The sequence below is a fragment of the Ochotona curzoniae genome, unplaced genomic scaffold (assembly GCF_017591425.1).
Source record: "Ochotona curzoniae isolate NIBS_2020 unplaced genomic scaffold, NIBS_Ocur_1.0 contig_605, whole genome shotgun sequence".
NCBI classification, from domain to species: domain Eukaryota; kingdom Metazoa; phylum Chordata; class Mammalia; order Lagomorpha; family Ochotonidae; genus Ochotona; species Ochotona curzoniae.
Genome location: NW_024466491.1, coordinates 1,654,082 through 1,667,379, shown reverse-complemented (window position 1 = coordinate 1,667,379; position 13,298 = coordinate 1,654,082). Strand labels below are relative to the sequence as shown.

At 62.6% G+C, this 13,298-nt stretch overlaps 1 protein-coding gene across 1 annotated transcript; it reads right to left on the bottom strand.

The window, feature by feature from the left end:
- Positions 1–7,545: 7,545 nt before the first annotated feature.
- Positions 7,546–10,553, bottom strand: LOC121162973 (mitotic spindle positioning). Its single transcript, XM_040990197.1, has 4 exons — positions 8,852–10,553; positions 8,547–8,671; positions 8,024–8,062; positions 7,546–7,745 (listed from the first exon to the last, which is right to left on the bottom strand). The coding sequence occupies exons 1-4, from the start codon at positions 10,551–10,553 to the stop codon at positions 7,656–7,658; spliced, it is 1,956 nt and encodes a 651-aa protein (XP_040846131.1). The 3' UTR covers positions 7,546–7,655.
- Between the last annotated feature and the right edge of the window lie 2,745 nt (positions 10,554–13,298).

Genomic DNA, 13,298 nt, shown 5'->3' with positions numbered 1-13,298 from the left:
AGAGAGGGGAGCCACTGCTTCCCGCAGGGCCCCTGGCCTTCCCGGAGACCATCTGACACCCGGTGCGGAGAGCACGGGCATCAATTCTTTATAACGGTGGCAGACACCTGATCGTGGGGCGGGCAGGGCTCAGGTGGCTGGGTGCCTCCGCCTGCCCCAGGGATGGGGACGCACTGCTCCCCACTTCCGGGCTGCACCCAAGCAGCAGGTGGCCAGCCTGACTGGGCTCCTGGAGTCAAAACAGGTCCCAGTTGCTGAAAGCTTTGATCCCCATCTTGGTTCATTTTTTTTTTCCTCAAAAGGCCCAGAAGGGGCCAGATGTGATAGCTTAGCAGCCAAAGTCCTCACTTTGAACGCGCTGGGATCCCATATCAGCCCCAGTTCTAATCCAGGCAGCCTCTCTTCCCATCCAGCTCCCTGCCTGTGGCCTGGGAAAGCAGTGGAGGACGGCCCAAAGCCTTGGGGCCCTGCACCCACGTGGGAGACTCAGAAGAAGCTCCTGACTCCTGGTTTTGGATCGGCTCAGTTCTGGCCGTTGCGGCCTCATGGGAGTGCATCATTGGACAGACACAGATCCCATCTGTGATTCCCTGCCCTGGTGCCCGAGGCAGTCAGGCAGGACTTCCATGCGGGCAGTCCCAGGACATGCACCATTACCTGCCATTCCCCGGGAGCTGTATTGGATCCCCAGCTGCTCCACCTCGGATCCAGCTCCCTGCTCATGGCCTGTGAAAGCAGCGGATGGCGGTCCAAGTCCTGGGGACCCTGCACCCCTGTGGGTAGGAGACCTGATGGAGCCCCTGGCTTCCTCTTTGCCCAGCTTTGGAAACCAACCATCTCTCTGCCATTCAAATAAAACTTTTTTTTTATAAACCAGAGAAAGTTTACTGACCACCTGTAGGCCAGGCCAAACACAACCACAAGCACCCTTAAGGTCAAGGAAATCCACAGACCATGCAGTAAGGCACAGGTGCCTGGATATACAGATGCTTGCACGCTGGTCTGTTCCCGCTGCACCCCCGATCTGCCCTGCCATCATGACCCTGCTCCACTGTCCTTTGGCTGTGCCCCCCACGTGTTCCTGAGGGCAGCCTCAGCCCACTGCCATCCCCTCAGCCCACCCCCTGGCTACTGCCCACTCCTGGCCCCCTCTGGGGTCTTGAGCCCTGCAGGGCCACCTGCTCCCCTTTGGAGGCTTATTCTGAAAGTATCCACTGTCTGTTGTTAGGGCTGTGCCCTGTTGTACCTTGGTATTTGTGTCTTTTTTTTTTTTTTTTTCAAATAACAAACAGTTTTTGGCTCTCCTTAGATGGCTTCTTAAGCTGCTGTTTTGTCTGCAGGCGGAGCCGGCTCTGCCCTGCCCCATGACCCTGCTAGGCTGTGCCCTCCCCCCAGGGATCCTGCTATAGGCTGTGCCCCCTGCCCCCGCCTAGGGACCCTGCTAGGCTGTTGCCTGGCACTGCCCCCAGCCCCCTGGCAACCAGGTCCTCAGGACCCATCCAATCAGGCAAACCCTAGCCGGCCGTGCCCCCCTATGCCTCTGCATGTGTCCTACCTGGCCCTGGTCTCCCTGTGGTGCTCAGCCTAAGGCTCGGTGGGCACAGGGTCCAGCTGCCCGCCCGCCTGCCCGCTGCGTTCCTCATCTCCCATCAGGATAGTAGAGCTGGCTGAGCTACAGGAAGGGCCCAGGGTGTTGGGGCCCCCTGCCCCTTGCACATCCCCACGTTACCCCCTGACCCGTTCATCCTTTGTTTCCATTTTAAAACATACTTATTTATTTATTTATTTTTAACACATACAGTATGTTTTATTTTCCTCATTTTTTTTAAAGATTGATTTATTATTTAATTGCAAAGTCAGATATACAGAGAGGAGAGACAGACAGAAAGATCTTCTGTCCGATGATTCACTCCCCAAATGACCACAACAGCTGGAGCTGAGCCAACCAGAAGCTAGGAACTTCTTCTAGGTTTCCCATGCGGGTGCAGGGCCCCAAGGCTTTGGGCCGTCCTCGAGTGCTTTCCCAGGCCACAAGCAGGGAGCTGGATGGGAAGTGGGACTGCCAGGATTAGAACCGGGGCTGACATGGGATCCCAGCGTGTTCAAGGTGAGGACTTTGGCTGCTAGGCCACTGCGTTGGACCCCCTTAAAACACTTTGTTTTGTTATGTTTAAAAGGCACAGCAAGAGACAGATAACTTCCCCAGTGGCGGGTTCAACCCGCAGACAGCTGCTGCAGCCAGGGCTGGGCCAGGAGCGGGACAGGAATGGGGAGCCACACCCGGGTGCCCCTGGGGGAGCAGGGGCCTATTTAGAGGGCATCCACAGGGATTTGAAGCTGGCCACCACATGGGAAATGGGGTGCCCCAGACAAGGGCTGAGCTGGCTGCTCCCCCCACCCACCTACACACACCTTCTGAAGAGCCCTCCTTGCCCTGGGCCCCCAGGCTTTCTGCTGAGCTAGGGATCAAAGTTCCAGGGCAGTGTTATCTGGAGGAAAATTCTAGAACCGGCCGGATGACAGCGGTTGGGCAGCTTCCTTCTCTTACTCTAGACTGTGCAGGAAGGCAGACAAACCGAGATACCGAGCTGTTGGAGGGGCGGGAGGTCCAGCCAGCACACGGGGCCTCCGCACTCCACGTGGTTCCTTGAGGATGGGGGGGCTGGGACTCAGAGCCGCCGGGAGGGAACGCGCTGGGGGTGTCCCTCTGCTCCCCACCCCCCCAGGCCTTCGAATCTCCCACAGGGACCAAGACGACTTGGTCGGCCTTGGCTGGCAGACAGAGGGGATGAGCGGCAGGAACACCCACATTCCTCCCTGTCTCCCATCCACTCATTGTTTGCTTGTTTGTTTGAAATTAGCTTCTGCCAGGAATTCCGCGGGAGGGGGAGAGCCTGTCCCTTGGAGCCAGGCCTCAGGGTATCTACAGTCCACCTCCAGTCACTACAGCACCAAAACCCCTTCAGTCACTGCACTCCCAGACCCCGGCCACTGCACCCCAGATCCCAGCCACTGCACCCCAGACCCGGGCCACTGCACTGCCAGACCCGGGCCACTGCACCCCCAGACCCCGGCCACTGCACCCCAGATCCCAGCCACTGCACCCCAGATCCCAGCCACTGCACCCCAAATCCCAGCCACTGCACTGCCAGACCCCGGCCACTGCACCCCAGACCCCGGCCACTGCACCCCAGACCCCAGCCACTGCACCCCAGATCCCAGCCACTGCACCCCAGACCCCTGCCACTGCACTGCCAGACCCCGGCCACTGCACCCCCAGACCCCGGCCACTGCACTGCCAGACCCTGGCCCCTGTACCCCAGACCCCGGCCACTGCACTGCCAGACCCCAGCCCCTGCACCCCTGTACCAGCCAGCAGAGCCAGTAACGCGGACACGGCGAGGGTGTGGGGGATGAGGCACCGACAGGAGACCAGTGATGGCGGAAGTCTCTCCGAAGTCTCTCCTTTATTTGTCCTTTCACCTCTACTTGTTTATTCTTCCCCCCACACCCTCAATAGCACATATTGAATGCAGCTGAGTCCAATTAGACCAGGTGCTTCTAGCCCCAAGCCCACTCCCTGCAGAGTGCTTGGCTTAAGGAGTGCTAGTCAACTAGTCAACCCCAGACCCCGTCAGCCAGCCCTGCTCAATGCCTGGGGGTCAGCCAGTGCTGGCGACTGTTGCTGTGGACAAGAGCATGCCCCACCGCGGCCCCACTGGGCGGCTCTTGCCTCACCGCCACCCCAGCACACAGTGAGACGGGAGCTGCTGTGAGCACAGCCTGTCCTCTCTCCTGGGCGACGTGCACACAGCGGAGCGCAGGACTGGACATCTGTGGGCCTGGCTCAGCTGCAGCACCGTGTCAGGTTCCAGAACATTCCATCACCCTAGAAGGGTCTGCTGCCCCCATGGCCAGAGTGCAGGCCCGAGTGAGGCAGAGGTTGCTCTGCCAGCCGGGCACTGGGTCCTCTGGGAGCTGCCAGCCCCTCCAGCGCTGTTCCTGTAATCTTGATGCTGTGCCGCCCCCTGGTGGCAGCACGCATTTGCTCCAGGTGCCCAGTGGTCTGAGTGTCCTTGGCATGCCCATGTCCTCTGGAAATAAGGACGCTCAGGCTGGCGACTGGCGCCCTCCACCGTGACCAGGGACCCACAAGGCACTTCCCAGTTTGTGGGGGCTGCAGGTCTGGGTGTCTCTGCTTCCCCCTTTACCCAGTCACTGCCGAAGTCGTGGCTGAGGGCGGCCGTGTGTGGCCACAGGGCTGGAGGTGCAGGGAGTCCTTGGCCAGAAGCACGGGGTCTGGAGGGCCCAGGCAGGGCAGCCAGGGGTTCCTGGAAATGGCTGAGTGGAGAGTGGGGAGTTTTCTGAGTGTTGGTGTTTCATTTTGACTCTGTCATTGGTTTCTAGAAGTTCTGTTGCTTGGGGAGGCAGGGTGATGGTGAGATTGTCCATCTGCTGGTCCACTTCTCAAATGTCTGCATGCCGGGTGGGCCCACCGTGTCCCTCCCAGGGTGGGCATGAGCCGGGAGCTGAATGGCCACTTTGCCCAGAATGCTCCATCTTGGACGTAAGTGTCTTGGTCACTGAGCCAGACACCTGCTCCTCTTATTATTATTACTTTTATTTATTTATAAAATATGTATCTATTATGGTTTCATTTTTTTTTTTAATTAAAAAGGCAGATTTAAAGAGAGGAGAGACAGAGAAAAATCTTCCATCTGCTGGTTCACTCCCCAAGTGGCTGCAACAGCCAGAACTGAGCCGATCCGAAGCCAGGAGCCAGGAGCTTCCTCTGGGTCTCCCACACGGGTGCAGGGTCCCAAGGTTTTGGGCCATTCTTGACTGCTTTCCCAGGACACAGGCAGGGAGCTGGATGGGAAGTGGAGCAGCCGGGATTAGAACTGGCGGCCCTCGGGAATGCCGGCGCTTGCAAGGGGAGGATTAGCCTGCCGTGATCAGTGTGCGGATTAGCCTGCAGCCACCCCACCCTACTTTGCGACAGGGATCTCCCTGTGTGTTTTTCTTATCCTGAACTGGAGCCCAGAGGGTGCGGTATGTGCACTGGCTGCCCCATCTTGCCGAGGAGGAAGGCTCGGGCGCCTTCTCCCATCTTCCTGGCCAGCTCCGAGTAGGCACCCATGGGTGCCAGGCCCCCAGTACCCCAACCTGAGCGGGTGATGTGCCCTGTTCCCCAAGGAGCACAGGCGCAGAGCCAGGCGGAGTCCCGCCCCGCCCATCCCCTCAGCCTTGGGGACCCCTCTAGCCCTGTCAATCCCCTAAGCTGAGGGGACCCTGCAGACCTGCCCATCCCCTTAGTCTTGGGGACCCTTCAGTCCCGCACACCCCCTTAGCCTTGCGGATTCCTGCAGCCCTCCTGTCCCCTCGGCCTCGGGGTCCCCTCGGCCTCAGGGACCTCACAGACCTGCCCATCCCCTTAGTCTTGGGGACCCCTCAGCCCCACCAATCCCCTTAGCCTTGCGGATCCCTGTCCCCTCAGCCTTGGGGACCCCTGCATGTTGGGGTCCGTGCAGTGAATGTGGGGGGACACGAAGGTGTGAAGAGTATTGCCCCATTGCAGGCAGGGCCTCAAGGAACTTCCCCCTGCATGGCAGGGCCCAGCGGATGTCTCTACAACCACCTGAATGCAGCTCCACCTTCCTTTGCATGGACACGGGACCGCCCTGCGGAAGAATTCTAATCCATTCAGGCGTTGTTTTCTGCTGTGGAGTTGGCTTTTTTTACTCAATAGGAGCTTGGAGGTGAATGTCTTTAATAATGTCTTGCAAAAGGCCTTCTATTATTCCTGCCGTCTTGGCTGTCCCCATTGACCTTATGCTAATCCAAGGACCTGTATTGAGGCTTTCATTCTTTCCTGATTTTTAGGTTCTCCTTTCCTTTGTGACACAAGATCAAGTTGTAGAATAAGAATTGTAGCAGGAACTTCTATTGTTTTTAGGTAAACAAATGGCAGAAGTATCCTTAGAAACACCCACTTGCCCGTGACGTAGAAAGTCTGAGCCAGAGATCGACTGTTTCTGTATAAATAAAGCGGACAGCTTCCCGGCATTGTCCATCATAATCATGAAACCCTAGTGGTCTGACTTTCTTTCCTCTTTGCGCCTCATCCACAGCTGGAGCTGGACTCCGACACCTGCAGCCCTCCTGTCTCCTCAGCCTCGGGGACCCCTCAGCCCCTCCAGTCCCCTCAGCCTCAGGGACCCCTCAGTCCCACCAATCCCCTCAGCCTCGGGGACCCCTCAGCCCCTCCAGTCCCCTCAGCCTCAGGGACCCCTCAGTCCCACCAATCCCCTCAGCCCCTCCAGTCCCCTCAGCCTCAGGGACCCCCCAGCCCCTCCAGTCCCCTCAGCCTCAGGGACCCCTCAGTCCCACCAATCCCCTCAGCCCCTCCAGTCCCCTCAGCCTCAGGGACCCCTCAGCCCCTCCAGTCCCCTCAGCCTCAGGGACCCCTCAGCCCCTCCAGTCCCCTCAGCCTCAGGGACCCCTCAGCCCCTCCAGTCCCCTCAGCCTCGGGGACCCCTCAGCCCCTCCAGTCCCCTCAGCCTCAGGGACCCCTCAGTCCCACCAATCCCCTCAGCCTTGGGGACCCCTCAGCCTCAGGGACCCCTCAGCCCCTCCAGTCCCCTCAGCCTTGGGGACCCCTCAGCCTCGGGGACCCCTCAGCCCCTCCAGTCCCCTCAGCCCCTCCAGTCCCCTCAGCCTCAGGGACCCCTCAGCCCCTCCAGTCCCCTCAGCCTTAGGGATCCTTCAAGTTGTTGCAGGGCAGGAACTTGGACGTCCCCTGAAGGACCACAGGGAGGAGTCACCTCTCATCTCAGGGGAGCAAATTCAGCTGGAAGCAAAACTGCAGACCCTGCAAGACCACCATGACTGGGGTGGGCGCCATGAGGAAGGTGGACGCCGAGGGGGTGGGTACTATGAGGAGGGTGGGTGCCATGAGAGATGGTGGGTGCCAAGGGGGCAGGGTGGGTGCCGAGAGGCTGGGTGCCATGAGGAAGGGCGGGTACCGTGAGCAGGGTGGTCTCCATGGGACACACAGCCTTTTGCACACCCCGCAGTCATGCTAGCTCAATGCCCGTCCTGTGCAGGGGACCTTGTGTTGCATGACGAGTAAGCCCCACAGCGAGGACGTGGGTCCAGCACCTGCACTCCGACCCTGGTGCCACCCTCTTCTCCACGCAGCACCCTGTTCACATCCCCTGGGGGCTCAGCTGTGCGGGATGGAAGGGAGCTAAAGTGTCCAGGATAATGCAGGTGCCAGGCGGGCATGTTGTCCACACAAGACAGGGTGGCGCCAGGCTGGCATCTCACTACAGGTTTATTTCTCGGTGTGAGTAGACAGGCAGTCTGGGAGTGGGGAGACAGTGCCCTGCACCCCCACACGGAGGCCTCTTCCTGTAGCTGAGGGGGCTCTCTTCCGGTCACGCTCTGCCCAGGGGTGCTGGGTGTCTGGGGGCGGGGGCGGCGGCCTCCCCCAGCAGGACTGGGGCTCAGTCCGCCCGTTTAGAATGGAAAATGCTCCCCATGTCATGCCAAGTCGGGCCCAGAGCCACGTGTGGGGAGCCAGCCTCCTCCCGCTGCAGGACCCCAGGGAAGGGACATGCCTGCGCCATAGCCATAGGCCCGGTTCCCGGGGTTCAGTCCTCGTCCTCACTGGCGTAGATGCCAGCTTCCCAGCGCTCCGCCAGGTAATTCTTGTGTCGCGTCACTCGTGTCGCTCCCAGCACCTGCAGGACAGGAGACGAGTCCACATGGAGCACAACCAGGCAGGCCACTGACTGCCTCTCTCTCGGAGCCGCTCCAGGGCTCCGTGGGGGCAGCGTGGACCAGTGCTCAGCAGTGGCCGGGGATGCTCCCTAGGGGGCCTCTGGTCCCCCTGTGGACACCGCACGCATTACCAGCCAGCCAATCACAGCAGACTCTGGGGGGCGAGGAGGACTTTTTGCCAGTCATGGGTTGCATGGGGAGGGCGGGATGGGCACCCTGGCCATTGGAGGGTACTCACCTCTGAGTTGATACCATCTGAGGGGTTGATGCCCGCGTACTGTGGAGAAGAAACGCAGTCAGGCATGGCCTGCAGTGTGCTCCAGGCACAGCTGGCCTTGGCATCATTGGGGCGGTGGAGGAGGTGTCCCCGTCAAGGTCACCTGCCATGCCACACCATGGGGGATTCTTCCCAAGGAGGAGCCTAGCGTCGGATTTGGCGGAGTGACAGGTGTCAGGGCAGGGGGAGCCGGGGCGCCCAGCCAGGGAAGAACGTAGCCTGTGGTCACTGGTGTGGAGTCTCTGAGCTGCAGGGCTGGGCACATGCATGACCACTGGGGATGGCAAAGGTGCCATGTACTATCCAACGCCAGTGGCAGTGACCATGTCCTTCCCGAGCAGCTGACCCTTTGGCCCTGTTCCCTGAAGTCCTAATAGGGGGACTGAGCCAGTGGGACAGGGGCAAGTGCTCACAGCTGGGAGGGGCTGGAGTCTCAGGACACCGCCCGCTACCCCGGGGGGCGGGTCTCAGGGGACAGACTCACCCACGACTTTCTTGTCGGCCTGGCAGCGGGCTCTGCTGGCGCCTCAGCTCGCCACACCAGCCCTGAGTGCAGGTGGATGGGGGATACCAGGGGCGACTCGGACACGGAGTAGCTTCCTGTGATGCCTGGAGGGTGAGGGAGGAAGCGGAGGTGGAGGGGGCTTCAGCCGGGACAGGGGTGCGCGCAGACCGGCTGCAGGAGCCAGCCAGGAGGCAGTGGGCAGTCCCAGGGCCCGGCCAGGAGGGAGGGGGATGCAGGCTGCCGCGGGCACCACCCCTCCGCCCACCCATCTACCAAGGGCTCACCGGATGCCCGGGAGGAGCTCCTGGAGCCCGGCTCCCAGCCTTCATCGGCGGACGAAGACAGGAGCGCACCCCGGCGCTCCTCGGCCACCTCGCGCTCACGGCGCAGGACGCTCTCCACCTCGCGCTCCAGCAGGTCGGACGACGCGGACCTTTGCAGCCGCCATGGTGAGGCCCCTGCAGCCTCCCATGCCCTGGCCGCCTCCCGGGCCCCGACTCGGGGGGTCTCCTCGACCGGCGGGGCCGCGCCGGGGACCCCGAACCGCAGCGGCTGCAGGCGGAAGTACTGGCCCCGCACCACGGCCCCGGCGCCCTGCAGGGGCTCCCCGGGAGGCTTCGGGGCAGTGGTGATGGTGGTGGTGGTGGTGGTGGTGGCCTTGACCGCCTGCGTGTGTGCCCCGGCAGGCCGGCGGGGCGCTCCGAAGGCGGAGAACTCGAGTGGGGGGCCGCCCGGACTCAAGTAGGGCTGGTAGGCGTCGGGCGGGATGCGGTTCACCTTCTGCACCTCGGGTGCGGGGTCGGACGCGCGTGCATCCGGGCTGGCGGGACTCAGGATGGAGTCCGAGCTGAAGGCCCTGCGGAGCCCGGGTTGGCGCTCCCCGTCGAGCGCGTCGGGAGTGGCCGCGCGGCCCGTCTGCAGACCCTGCCGCCGGTGGTCCTCCTCGCGCTGCGTGCCCTGCACCATGTCCCGCTGCACGTACAGCGAGGGGCGGCCGCGCTCGCGACGTGGGGCCTCGCTCAGGGTCACCGAAGCCAGCAGCTGCCGGGTGGGGATGTGCACCAACTCCGGGGCGCCGCTCGTCCCCCGCAGCCCCCGCTGCGCGCGCAGGGCCTCCTCGCGTTCCTGGGCCAGGCGGATCTCCCGCTCGATGGGCGTCTCCTTGAGGGGCTCTGCGGGCGCCACAGGGTCCTCCTGGGGTGAATCCGGGGGCGCTGAGAGCCAGCCGCCACGGCCCGGGTCCTCCCGGGATGCCAGGAGCCAGCTGCTGCGGCCGGGGTCGTCCCGGGGTGGATCCCGGGGTGCTGGGAGCCAGCTGCGGCCTCGCTCAAGGTTTTCGGTGTCCACCTCCTTCTCCGCGCTGAGGACGTGCCCATTGGCCAGGCGGTGCCCACTGAAGGCCTTGGGGGCCGCACTGACCCTGGCCGAGGGACTCCAGGGAACCCCCGCGTTCTCCTGCTCCAGGAGAAGGAACTGCTTCCTAGCCGCCAGGAAGTCGATCTGCTCTCTGTCGACAGAACTGTCCTCCAGGAGCATGAACGAAGGCTGGACATCCCCGTGCCCTGCCGCGGAGGCCCCGAGAGAAGCTACTGGGCCACTCCTGCTGACCACCTGCTCCTGGACCACAGTCCAGCGCTCCTGCTCTGGCTCCTGCGGCCACCTGGCGGGAGCACCCCTGGGCCCCAAGTAGTAAGCCAGCTCCTTCTCCTCTTCCTCCTCAGACAGGTAGAGGGGCTGGCCGGCAAAGGCCCGCTCGCTGCTGGAGGATACCCATCTCCTGCCTACTCCTTCTTCCAGCTGGACCTTGCGCTCTTCAGGCCAGGCCTCGGGCTCGCCTCGTCTCCAGCCGCCGGCCTCGGAGCCCACGCCCACCAGCTCGATGGTATAGCTGGCATCCTCGTCGAGTGCCAGGCCGGTGACACGGGCCGAGTGTGGCATGCTGAAGATAGGGTGTCTGGTCACCCTGTCGATCCTGGCCCCAGCCATCCTTCCTGGGGGGTGGGGGCGAGAGGGTTGCCCTCTGGCTCACCTAGGGGGAAGGACACCACGGAGCGAGTCAGTGCCCTGTGGCCTGGCGGAGGGCTCACAGACAGATGAAGTGCCCGGACCTGGGCTGGTGACAGGAAAGTTCAGGACCTTGTAGAACACAGGACATTGTCCGGCGGGATGGGTGCCACAGGCGTTAGCGTGAACCCAACGCTGTACAAAGCTGGAAACATCCAGTGGGCCCTGGGTCCCTGGTCGACCCAGCAGCTTGCATTGTGTGTATCTATCAGGGCCCAGCGGACGCCAGGTGACTCTGCCACTCCCCTGGCACTCCCCACATCGGCCTCCTCCCTGCCTTCACGGCCACTCCCGTGTCCTGCCCTGTGCCCTGCCTGGCCCCTGTCCTGCTGGGCGTGGCCTCTCGGAGCCTGACTCAGTGGCCGAGCTCTCCTGGTGTGAAGGCACGCACCTACTGCTGCTCCAGCTGGCACCTGCCTCAAACCCCAAAGCTGCAGGGGCTGCCACTCCACCGTATGCATCCTGCTCGTCTGTAGCTTATCTCCCACATCGCCCTGGCTCAGGGGGCCGAGCCTGAGGTCTGAGTGACACACAGCGTGCGTTAAGCCACCATTTCTGGAGTTCCTAGTGAACCTGGGGCACCCCAGGAGCAAGGAACCCTGGGGTCCAGCTTCCCAGTCCCAGCTGCTCTGCTTCCAACAGTGACGCCCCACGTGTGGAGATTCCGAGGGGGTTCTTGGCCTCTAGCTTTGGCCTAGCCCAGCCCCGGCTGCTGTGGCCATTTGGGGAATGAGCCAGGGGGCGGAAGCTCTCTCTTTCAAATAAAAGAGATCGTCTTCAAAATAGGACCATGCACAGACCAACCCCGCTGTCCCATCTCTGAGCCGCCGCTCTTCTCGCCCTGGAGACCCTGTCCCCTGACCTCCCTGGCACGTGACAGGTGACCACAGGCCCTCTGCCCTCCCTCTGTCCCTTAGCTCAGGCGTTCCCACTGTGGCAGGGGTGCCAGAGGGTGGGGTCACCACGCTGGAATCCACTGGAGACAGGGACTGTACCTGCTGCTGTCTGGGTGGGGTCTGTGGGACACAGCTTCCTCTTCCATTCATTCCTGCCCGGTGATTCATACGGGCCAGCTGGAGGGGTTGGCCTCAGCCAGGGTTCAAGGCCTGGGCAGATTCTGCCCCTTCCCCCCCCGCCCCACTGGCTCAGCATCCCCGCCTGACCCATCCTGGGGGCTGCTGTGTGGATTCGGTATCCAGGCCAGGACCTCCCCGGGCATCCCTAGACAGCATGCCGAGGTCACCCAGAGTGGGGTCCTGGGGTCCTCGCCCCAAGGGCCTCCGACCAGATTTCCACAGCCTGAGCCCCACCCTGTGCTGTGATACCAGACTGAAACTGGGTTTATTGCCATAGCACGTTGCACCTGCTGCGCACCTCACCGCAGATGGCTTCCTGCTGTTCCACCCAGGGCGGGGGCTCCATGGAGGGCTGGGGTAAGCAACAGGGAGGGGCTCCGGGCCCAGCACCCTACACTCCTGCGCTGCCCTCACGGCACCCCTATTCTCAGCCCGAGGCCTTTTCAGCCTGGGCTCAGCCCACCCTGCTGTGTCCCCAAGCCGACTGCTTTTGGGGAATGACAGCCCACACTCCCTCCGTCAGCCCCCTCAGCTCCCAGAAGCCACCAGCTGTGGGGTACCTATCAGGCCCCGCCCTCAGAGAACGGGTTTTGGGAACTTGGGGACCCAGAGTCAGGGCTAGGGGACCTCTGATCCCCAGGTGGGAGCACAGATCCGAGGCCCGCAGTCCAAGGCTCTGGGCACTCCCAGAGGCTTACAGGATGGGGATGAACCCCGCCCCCCCCCAGCCTAAAGCAGACCCAGCGCCCCCATACCACCCTAGAGGCACCCATCCCAGTGCCAGGCCCTCTACTCCTCCCCCCGTCAACCTGTCTCACCTCTGGCTTCCCAGGCCCCAACAGCCTCAGCCTCTGCTCTGGCTCCTCTGATGGCCACACAGGCTCCGCCCTGCAGGCCTGGTTGCCAGGGAGAGGCCCCATGTGGGAGCAAGTGCACCCCCTCCTCCCTGCCCCACCCCAGCTCGCGAGACAAAGTCCAGAGGAGGGGGAAAGCCGATACCCCAGCATGGCAGGGCAGAGGGCGGGCGCGGTGCCCACAGCCCTGGGATGCCCAGCAGGGACTCTGTTCTTCCTGGTCTTACATCGTCTCAGTCCCCAGTGGTAACCCCTTTCCTCCACAAGCCAGGGCCTGCTTTGGAACCATGCTGACCCTTTTCTGAACGCCACAGGAAGTGCTGCAGAGCAAGTGGGCAGCCAGCCCTGCCTGCCTCTGCTGGGCTGTGGGAGGCGTGTCTAAAGCTCCATCTCATACCAGGGATCGCAGCAGGGCTGTAGGCTGGGGACCCCAGACATCCAGCTCCACCACCCTCCCATTACCCTGCAGGTCCTGTTCTGTCTGGCAGAGCAGGAACTTCAGCCCAGAAAGAGCAACCCTCCGGTGCAGAGGTGGGGCTAGTGGGGGGCCTGTTCCTCCCCTCCTATCCTGCTCCTCCACGTTGTAGGGTGCCTTCTTGCTCAAGCCTCCTTGGTACACCTGGGGTGTCTGTAGGAACCCTCCCGCCACCTCTGCCCCCAGGGCTCACAAACCCTGGACAGCTCAGGCAGCTGGCACCCTGCGGCACCCGGCATGAAGCAATCCTGTCTCCTGACCT

Excerpts from the sequence above, each read along its gene's own strand:
- LOC121162973 (XM_040990197.1), bottom strand. The coding sequence starts at position 10,553 with ATGGCTGGGGCCAGGATCGACAGGGTGACCAGACACCCTATCTTCAGC. Across the intron at positions 8,672-8,851 it reads GAGCTCCTCCCGGGCATCCG|GCATCACAGGAAGCTACTCC; the intron begins GTGAGCCCTTGG and ends CTCACCCTCCAG. Across the intron at positions 8,063-8,546 it reads GGCCGACAAGAAAGTCGTGG|TACGCGGGCATCAACCCCTC; the intron begins GTGAGTCTGTCC and ends TCTTCTCCACAG.